The 11,246-nt window shown below is 39.6% G+C and overlaps 1 protein-coding gene across 1 annotated transcript; it reads left to right on the top strand.

Annotated features, from left to right (window-relative positions):
- The first annotated feature begins 1,988 nt into the window (after positions 1-1,988).
- Positions 1,989-4,454, top strand: LOC129824885 (uncharacterized). The gene has a single exon (XM_055884429.1). The coding sequence runs from the start codon at positions 2,917-2,919 to the stop codon at positions 3,628-3,630; it is 714 nt and encodes a 237-aa protein (XP_055740404.1). The 5' UTR covers positions 1,989-2,916; the 3' UTR covers positions 3,631-4,454.
- Positions 4,455-11,246: the final 6,792 nt, after the last annotated feature.

Genomic DNA, 11,246 nt, shown 5'->3' on the forward strand with positions numbered 1-11,246 from the left:
AGCAGGCTGTCATTAGCCTTTTACTGAGGAGTGTTTTTCATCTGGCCACTCTACCATAAAGGACTATTTGGTGGAGTGCTGCAGATATGGTTGTCCTTCTGGAAGGTTCTGCCATCTCCACAGAGGAACTCTGGAGCTCTGTCAGAGTGACCATCTGGTTCTTGGTCACCTCCCTGACCAAGGCCCTTCTCCTCCGTTTGCACAGTGGTTCCTAACTTCTTCCATTTAAGAATGATGGAGGTCGCTATGTTCTTGTGGACCTTTAATGCTGCAGAAATGTTTTAGTTTCCACAGTTCTGTGCCTCGACACAATCCTGTCGCGGAGCTCAACCGACAATTCCTTCGACCTCATCTGTGGGACCTTACATAGACAGGTGTGTGCCTTTCCAAATCATGTCCAATCAATTGAATTTACCACGGGTGGACTCCAATCAAGTTGTAGAAACGTTTCAAGGATGATCAATGGAAACAGGATGCACCTGAGCTCAATTTCAAGTCTCATAGCAAAGGGTCTGAATACTTATAAGGAATGTCTGTTTTTTTATTTTTAATACATTTGCAAAAATGTCTTAAAACCTGTTTTCACTTTGTCATTGTGGGGTATTGTGTGTAGATTGATGAGGAAAATGTTGTATTTAATCAATTTTAGAATGAGGCTGAAACGTAACAAAATATGGGAAAAGTCCGTGTTCTGAATCTTTCCGAATGCACAATTCTCATCTGATGTAACGTCCAGGAAACCCTTGTTTTTTTCCTTTTCAAGCAATTACTTTTTTCCCCTGCTTGACAATCAAATCAACGTTTATGGGTCACGTACACAGTTTAGCAGATGTAGGGGGTGCAGCGAAATGCTTATCAGTTAGTGGATTTATCAGTTAATCTTTTATTTGCAAGGCCCCTTATTCAAGCCTATACCTCACCAGAAAAGGATAACAAATGCTCATTGAATGACCTTGAATGACCATAATGACCTTGAAAATACAAAAACGTCAATGATTGATCACCAAATCCAATTTAGATCAAAGTGCCATCAGCTTTGCCCGGCTGATTGAGTTCTGATGGAGGTCTGGACTGGGCCCAACACATTAAATTAATATAAATCGTCTGTGTTAAGACAAACAAACACACATTCCTGGATGTGCTAGTTGGACGGAGTTCCAGAACAACGAGATGAGCAGCTAGCTGATATCCACTCCCTTGACAGTCCTAGGCGTGTCACCGAGCAGAAAGAGCTGTGTCTGGTCGCTTGGGAATATAGCTTGCGTCATGGCGTTGAGTGATTCGTGCGCTGCCACTGAGACACAGCCAACGCCGGTGTGTGACTGTGAAGAATGAAGACGTGGATTGTTGCATGTAAAAAAGGCCACGAAAGGGCACCGTCTGTTTTTGAACAGTGACCTTCTTTTTTTTTTTTTACATTGACGATATGGCTTATTTTTAGGCCGACACGGAAACCTTAGCGTCTGATCTGAGCATGTATTTGAAGGCTGAAAGCATAGATAGGTCTCATATTGGTGAAGCTAAAATTCGCAATAACTTCTAAAAAGAAGGGTAAGAATAGAAGTCTTCCTCAATTAAAGTGGTAGGCCTGTAACTAAAAAGTATGCTACACGGCTATAGGCACTAGTGGAAGCTGCTGAGGGGAGGACGGCTCATAATAATGTCTGGGACGGCGCAAATGGAATGGCATCAAACATGGAAATCATGTGTTTAATGTATTTGACACCAGTCCACCTATTCTGGCTTCAGCCATTACCACAAGCCCGTCCTCCCCAATTAAGGTGCCACCAACCTCCGTTCACGGCACAATGCTTTAAGGGCATCATCAAGCAATTTCTCCATCGTTCAAATTAAATTAAATTAGCCTTCGATAGCCAGGGAGATTCAAGATCCTTGGAGTTGAAAAGATTTCAATAAGATGGGAATCCTGTATTCTATCACAATTGCCAACACACTGACTTCTGCGCATGCACCATCATACCTGTGTTTGTCACAATGGTTAAATATGCGGTTAACCTCAGTGACGTCGCATCAAGACTAGAAGGACTGTAATTCAAATTTTCGACGATGACTGAACAATAAGAAAAAAAAGAAATCAAAATAGGTCCTGGGGGTACTCATTAATTGTGGATATGCAACCATTCGTGTCGTGAATTCATGACGTGTTTTTTTCCGTGGGATAGGGGTCTATAGGCGATATGTGGTCATAAACCAGTATTGTAGGTTTTTAGATGTGTTTTTTTTTTTTACATGGAAGCAAAAAATGAAAGACCCCTATGTGCAATCCTCTAGCTTAATGCATATTGCAATAATTATAGGCTACTGCAACGAGAGAGAGAAACAGTGGAGTTCTTATTCATGACGTATATAAAGAATACTTTAAATCATCGCATTTGAGGACAGTGAAATTAATCAACTCAGTGTATTGGCTTGCATCGCTCCTGGACCCGCCTACCGGACGTGTTTTGAGACCAGAACGTCCACTTCATTTGCTGGACAAGACAGAAGGCGCCCTTTATGTGCTACATTACCTCATTTAAAAAAATCACCACCTCGCTGCCCTGACCTCAGAGTCTATCTATAAATGCCTATTCGAGCTTTCGCCAGCCGGGTAAACAATTGCGGTGAGTGTATCTGAAAGCCCGTGGACCACGGAGACTGTAGCGCACCATCTCATTATCTTCCTCGTAAATGCCTCATAAATACCAGAATGATGCAATTGTTTTACGCGATAAGCCCGTGTTCGAGCCAAGATGAGCTTGAGAGAAATCTGCTCCGTCAGTGAAGGACACGTTGTGTGTGTTAAGCATCCTACAGGCTAAGCGTTTTCTAGTGCGCGGTGTATAGCATCTAATCATTCAAGACGGACGGCGTGGCGGAGCACAGAGGGAAGGAGCACAGCGTGGCGGAGCAAATATGAGGGACAGGGACTTCATGCCCAACGTGGAACGGGGGAAACCCGCCACATACACTGGGGACAAGAAGGCTAAAATGGCTGCGAAGACCAACAAAAAGTGGGTGAGACTGGCCACTGTTTTCGCATACGTGTTGTCCGTGTCTCTGGCGGCTATCATATTGGCCATATATTACAGCCTAATATGGAAACCAACGTCTGCCTCCTCCTCATCATCATCATTTTCGAGACCCAATGCTGTGACCCCCGTCACGGCAAATACTACGAACAATACCACCAGTGTACCAAATGATACCATACACACAGGTACGCAGAAGACGGACACTTTTACACGCGATGAGTTGAGGTCCATGGCATCACGTGTTACAATAAAAACAGATACCGCCGGGACCAATGCATTTCAGTCGTTGGATAGTAGCAGTAAAAGTCCCACGGTCCCCTCAGGCGACAATACGCCCACAACAGCGGTTGAAGGACCAACAATAGTACACTTGGTCACCGCACAAAGCTACGCAGCCACACAGAACGAAATGGCCACGCCGGCAGAAGTCAGAGACGCGTCTCCAAGTGTCACTCGAGAGGATCCAGCGAACTTGCCGACGCACACAAACAGGAACCAAGAAGAGACGTGGTGGACGTTTGGAGTACAACAGGAATCGCAGGAAGGATATGGGCTGGATTCTATCCGAGCGAGTCAACCGATGGATTCTTCTTGAACAAGAGTGAAGCTCGCGGAAGCCTCGGCGGCTCCAAACGCAGACCAACAGGCTTTGCGCACGGACTCTACCTCTGACCAGGCCCGGGGTACGCGGGGACTCGTTACCTTTACTGATGCACAACTTGATTCTGATTTAATAACGGAAGGGTCCTCTTACTTCCTGGAGGAGCTGGTTACCGTGGACAACGGGGATGCCTCAGTCAAAACTACACATGTCCTGAGCGCCCGTGATTTTTTAGACACCATACAAAGTGTGGTGTAGCGCCTATTATTCTTATAATGCATTAACGCTTTGGGGAAATTATACATCAAATATTCCAAATGATACCTTAATTTGGCACCGTTATTTGGATTGTTGGCATCACAACATTTCTATGGGTTATATCTTCAGTTCAAATGTGACCCCATAGTCTACTGCTGAGGAAATTAACTAAATACTTGGACTAGTCTGGATTGGGCTATAGGCATGTATGTGTTGTTTACATTGGGCCTTATTATCAAGGATGACGGACTAATACACAAATACTAAGCTATTTAACGAAAATACGCTCGACAAATGCTGGCTATTTTTAGGCCTTTAGGTTATGTCCCAATGTAAGATGATGTCATAAATGGATTGGCAGAGGAAAAACATGTAGTCCCTCTCAGGTATGTCCATATAAACTTGATTCAAAGCGAGATTCACTGTGTTATGATCTTTTGAGTAGGAGTAGAATTGTGCACACCGGCCTATGTTGATGTTTTAGCCAAATGTAGCCTCCTTTTTACAATTCCCATGTGCAATACGTAGCCTGTATCAAGAGACAAATAAAAACCTTTTGAGAATAATATTGTTTGTCATTTCTTTACACTACAGGCTAGTAGGTTATTTAGAAAAATGTATTTAAGATTAGGCTTTATGAATTTATTTCAAGAACATTTTGTTTGCGCACAATTACGCACTGCTTCCTTGACTGAATCAATGATTCAAGTGTCAAATAGTTGCCCCTTATTGTTTCAACTGGGTAGGGTTGACATCTTTAATACCGAGAAAGATTGCTTTGTCTTTAATAGGCTACTTTTCAATTTTATATTGCTTGTTGGTGCGTGGAATTATTTTCCATGGCAGGTGGCGAACCAACATATCCACGTATTATCAAAACAAGGTCAAATGTTCACACAGAGGTGTTTGTACACCAGAAAAACACAGTCATAACTTTACTGTAAACAGCACCATTAATCTAGTCTTATAACAATACGTAGTAATGAGCTAACCCACATAATTGATTTATTCTCAAATTGATCATTTGAGAAGAAAAAAAACTGAATAGTGTTATTATAGCTTTTTACATTTCGGGTAATAATCATAAATGGCAAAGACAACCACGTAAACATTTTCACAATCCATATTGTTCAGAAACACTCATGTGAAACTCCACGCCAGCAAGTGTCAAGCTGACCATTACACCACATTACCTTTCCGCAGGCCTGGAAATGGTTGCATGTTGAACTAAAGTACCCACCTGCAAACCTAATAGCGTATCACCAGTGGTGCCAAACTGTTCACAAACTTGACCCTAAGGGCTTTGACAGATGTCATATTGGACATCGGGCTGATCGGGCTGATCCTAGCCTACAGTCCTGTAACGTCAAGCCTCACGTAGAGTGATTGTTTCAGTGCATAGTTGTTCTGACAAGAACAAAACGAGGCATATTGCCCAAAACCGTCTTTCATTAACTTTATTTTCCTGGTGCTCTGATGGTACTGCCAGACAAAGAGATGAGAAGTGATTGTTCGATGCCTTTTTCATCACTCACCAATTTACAGAAAGTAATACAAAATGCCTCCTCTCAGACCACAACTCATCCATTCCCTGTCACAAATAATAGTGTTACTTCAGTTTAGTCTGGTTGTGTGCTGAAAATTAAACAGAGTAAGACAAGGGTTGAAATAGTCTGGGACATTTTTATCCTGGCCGATTGAATATTTTGGAGAATAGTCATTTTGTCCTATAAAGGTGAATGGTGGGGGCAGGGAAAATGTGTCATCGGGATGACATTGCTTCACCAATTGGGATGAACTCCACCGTAGCTGCAGCAGAAACTGCTTTGTTGGACAACATGGCACAAATACAAGCAGGGCATTGTGGGAGGCCGTCAAGATCATTAACATAAGGGTTTGTTGACCTTTCAGAGCCCTCAAGGGATTGTATGGAGGACTAACCAAACCAATCAAACCAGTAAACCACAATGCATAAGAGAAGGTTAAGAAGGTTATGTGTTCCCCCAGAGATGTAGATTGCAAGCCTTTGATGTAGCAATATTCCAACCTGAGGGCCAGGGTATATGTAGGGGCGTATTCAGAGGGGTGTTACGGGTGGAAACTACCCCCCCCCCCTGAAATATGATTGATCTTAATATTGATCTTAATGAGAAAATGTATTAGATATTACAAAGTATGACAGCTGTTACCTTATTGTTTTGTCCATGGGCCATGAAATGGGTTTCTTGCAAACTGCAGACACGACATTGGACAATAACATTGAAAACAGTTTACAGGCTGACCCACTTCCTAATAATTTTCACTGAGGCAAGGAGTTCACATGAAGAATATGGTTTTAGAATTTTGGGGCATTTCACATTAAATTGCACATTGAACACAAGATCATATCAACCCCCTTGGATTTGTTCACATTTTGTTGTTTTACAAAGTGGGATCGAAAAATATTTAAGAGATTTTTTGTAATTGATTTAGACAACATACTCCATAATGTCCAATTGAAAAGAACATTCTTCACATTTTTACAAATGTATATATATTTTTATAACTAAAATAGTTGTTGCATAAGTATTCACCCCCTTTGTTTAGGCAAGTCTTAACAAATCACATAATAAGTCACATGGACTCACACTGTGTGAAATAATAGGGGTTGACATTACTTTTTAATGACTACCCCGTCCTCTGTCCCCCATACATACAACACCTGTAAAGTCCCGCAGTCAAGTAATGAATATCAAGCACAGATTCCACTACAAAGACCATGGAGATTTTAATAACCCTCATAAAGAATGGCAGAGATTGGTAGATGGGTAACAATAACAAATCAGACATTGAATATTTATTTCAGCATGGTCAAGTTAATAGTTACGCTGTGGATGATGTATCAACCCACGCAGACACAAAGAGACAGGCGTCCTTCTGAATTGAGCTGATCGAGGGAGATTATCAGTGGTCTTGTATGTCTTCCATTTCCTAATAATTGCTCCCACAGTTGATTTCTTCAACCCAAGCTGCTTACCTATTGCAGATTCAGTCTTCCCAGCCTGGTGCAGGTCTACAATTTTGTTTCTGGTGTCCTTTGACAGCTCTTTGGTCTTGGCCATAGTGGAGTTTGGAGTGTCTTTTATACTGATAACAAGTTCAAACAGGTGCCATTAATACAGGTAACGAGTGGAGGACAGAAGAGCCTCTTAAAGAAGAAGTTACAGGTCTGTGAGAGCCAGAAATTTTGCTTGTTTGTAGGTGACCAAATACTTATTTTCCACCATAATTTGCAAATAAATTCATAAAAAATCCTACAATGTGATTTTCTGGATTTTTTTTCTCATTTTGTCTGTCATAGTTGAAGTGTACCTATGATGAAAATTACAGGCCTCTTGCACAATTGGTGGCTGACTAAATACTTTTTTGCCCCACTGTACATATACACTACTGGTCAGATATTTTAGAACACCTACTCATTCAAGGGCTTTCTCTATTTTTACTATTTTCTACATTGTAGAATAATAGTGAAGACATCAACACTATGAAATAACACATTTGGAATCATGTAGTAACCAAAAAAGTGTTAAACAAATCAAAATATATTTATATTTGAGATTCTTCAAAGGAGCCACCCTATGCCTTGATGACAGCTTTCAACCAGCTTCATGAGGTAGTCACCTGCATAAAAATTTACAAAGTAATTTTACAGAAACTCCCTCCATATGTGAACTCATTAAGGTGACTATGTTTCTCTTAGCTTGGACATTGGAGGAAAGGTTACATCAGACAAGACCATGGTTGCACACAGTTTGAATAGCTACCGTACAACTATAGCTAATACATTAGTTTGCACGGTTCCTTGTCAATGATGTTGCTATGGAGAGAGTCAAGTCCAGCAGTTTTACTCGCAGCAGGGGATTCAAGTAGATGCTTTTTCATTTGAAAAGTCAACTGTACTATAGAAGCTGAAAGGACTTGACCATTCCAAGGCAACTGGCCGTGACAACATTCCTGACAGATTTCTAAGGGATACTAAGGTAATTATCACCCTCTGCATAACTCACATTGTAAATCTGTCCTTTGAACTAGGGTTTTATCCCAGTGAACTAAAACTTGCATTCCTCTGTATAAAAAAGTGAATAAGTTAGATCTTGGAAACTATTGGCCTTTCTCAACCCTGTGCATTTTAGCGAAGGCCATGGAAAAGATTATGTTTGAGCAGATTGACAATTATATTTCCGTACATAGCCTACTACATGAGCTCCAATCTAGCTTTAAGAAACCCCATTCCACCAACACTTGTCTACTAAATCTAACTGACCATGTCAGAAAGGAAGTAGATGGAGGGATATTTTGTGGTATGGTTATGTTAGATCTCCAAAAGGCGTTTGAGACAGTGGATCATGAGATTCTGTTAATCAAACTAAAAGCCATGGGACTTAACTTAGCCGTAAAATGGTTTAGTTCTTATCTGCAAGAAAGAAACAGATGGTGGATGTGGATGGGTGTTAGGAATTTTGTTAATAAATAATTAAAACAAATTCTAGCTTTAGATAAAACTATAACTAATTGAACTCTGCACGCCTGGTGAAAAGAGATTTGTGTTGTGGGTTATAAAATAAGCAGAAAGGGTCGTTAAACTATGGTTGAACTGACCCAACTTAGCCCTGAGGTGTTTAGATAAGGCTGTGGGTAACTTTTTAGGTCTTCCATTATCTTGAGTTGTCTGCTAAAGTGGTAATAAATTATAGTGAGCCTTCAGGATAATAGATTATATTGTGTGTCATGTGTGTGCGCTGTGAAGTTGGAATGAACTTTTGAACCTGTTTTCTATTTGTCAGGACAATGAGACTTACTCTGTAACCTATGACATCATATCTTGTATATAAACCTGTTGTTTATGATCAAATGGGAGCGTGCTCAGAGAATAAATTCTATTATCTAATTTTAATAAGACTGTATCCTGTCTATTTTATGTTAATAAGTATCTTACAAATTCTTATAAATAGACAGATTGAATTTAATTAATGAGAGGAATAATTTAATTCCACTAACAATTGGTCCTTCGAGCCGGATTTCCAAACTTTGCCTCTGTCATCCGAAGATATTAGCCGAAAACCGTGCACGAGCGGGTCTGGACCTGTTATTTAAAGTCCTGGCCTCTGAATTGAGGTTAAAAAACAGGCCGGTATATATATATCTCTGAGGTCGACAGAGACGGTGACTCGTCTGCAAGACGAAGGTAAATAGTCTTTATTCTCAAATGTGGGGGGTATGATGTAAGTTATCTTTGAATTTAAGTTGTAAACGTGTTTAGAATATATCAATAATAGTGGCTTCGCTATTCCAAACATATTGTGGGTTACTTGTATGACCAAAATACAAGATGGATGTAACAGGTCCGAAAAGACCTGGTTAGGTGCATTACCGAAATAAAATATTGGCCTTAATGATCCGGGCCTTGCAAGCCGTGAGGGTTATTAACTTCTTATGGCTGCAGCCCGACGTCGGTACACTTATGACAACAGCCAGCTCAAAGTGCAGGGCGCGAAATTCAAAAGATTTTTTTTTTTAAATATTTAACTTTCACACATTAACAAGTCCAAGACACCAGATGAAAGGTACACATCTTGTGAATCAAGCCAACATGTCCGATTTTTAAAATGTTTTACAGGGAAGACACAATATGTAAATCTATTAGCTAACCACGTTAGCAAAAGACACCACTTTTTTTACTCCATCAGTAGCTATCACAAATTCGACCAAATAAAGATATAAATAGCCACTAACCAAGAAACAACTTCATCAGATGACAGTCTGATAACATATTTATTGTATAGCATATGTTTTGTTAGAAACTTTTGCAGATTTCAGGTATAAATCATAGTTTACATTGCAGCTACAGTCAGAAATTGCACCGAAAGCAGACAGAAAAATTACAGACACCAACGCCAAATAACTAAATACTCATCATAAAACGTTTCTGAAAAATACATAGTGTACAGCAATTGAAAGACAGGCATCTTCTGATTCCAGACAATCTTTCCGATTTATAAAGTGTTTTACAGCGAAAACACAATATAGCGTTATATTAGCTTAGCACAATAGCAAACATAACAACAGCATTGATTCAAGGCAAAAATAGCTATAACGTATAAACCGCCAAAATATATTAATTGTTTCACTAACCTTCTCAGAATTCTTCAGATGACAGTCCTGTAACATCATATTACACAATGCATATAGAGTTTGCTCAGAAATGTGCATATTTAGCGGCACAAATCTTGCTTAGACAATGAGAATAGTGTCCATAACGTCAAGCAATCTGTCCGGCGCCATCTTGTAAAGGCACCTTTTCTTATCGAATACTATTCATAAACTTGACAAAAAAAATACAGGTTGAACAGAAATTGAAAGACAAATTAGTTCTTAAGGATAAAGGGTTCTTTAAAATGTCTAGGAACATGACTATACAAGGGTGGTATAACCTTTAACCTTTATCATGGCTGTCTCTTGAGGTCTGATCAGCTTCAGGGGAGGGCCATGAAGATAATGCATTTGTGTTCATTTGGGATACTAGTTTTGAGGTAAATTAATTGGCTATTATTGATTTGGTATTACAACAGGAAAAATCTCCTTTGTCATCAATAATAAATGAGGGAAGATATGATACATTGAGGTTTGGACAGGAGATATTTTAAGCCAATAGGGCAGGAAAATACATAAGCATTAAAATTATTTATGAGAATAAATGTTTTAGTTCTTAGGAGTGGTAATTTACTGTGGATAAGGTATCCACACTGTAAAACATATATTAATTATTTATGAGACTGAGTTTAAGGTTAACCAATGTTATTATTGAATAAAAAACAGTGGACTCCTGAGGGAGAGAGCTTATTAGTAAAGAAAGGATTTGATATGGTTAGCATTTGTTTTGGCCATTAGAAGATTTTTATTTAAATAGTATTAAAATTGACAGGGGTAATATGGCATATGTGATGCTTTAGGATTATTGATAGGATGGAGCTAACCTTAATCAACCTATGTAAGGACTTTAGAGATTGACACTATAAGACATGTTTTTTTTTTAAATCCATGATTTTAGATAAAGCCAAAACAGTGAGACACTTAGTTAATATTTGGATGGAACACATAGTTGTTGTGTTGGGCATGTCCAGCCCACTCATTATCTCAGCCAATCATGGCTAGTGGAAAGGTTGCTCACAATTTCTGTGGCTTAAACAACAAGGCTTGTAATTTAACAATTGTATTTATATTTAATGGCATACAAGTTTATTATTAAGGCACATGAACGCTCACATGTTCAAGGCAGCGTTTATGCCAGAAAAACGCATTTTGATAAAATAAAA

The sequence above is a fragment of the Salvelinus fontinalis genome, chromosome 27, assembly GCF_029448725.1.
Source record: "Salvelinus fontinalis isolate EN_2023a chromosome 27, ASM2944872v1, whole genome shotgun sequence".
In the NCBI taxonomy this organism is placed as follows: Eukaryota; Metazoa; Chordata; class Actinopteri; order Salmoniformes; family Salmonidae; genus Salvelinus; species Salvelinus fontinalis.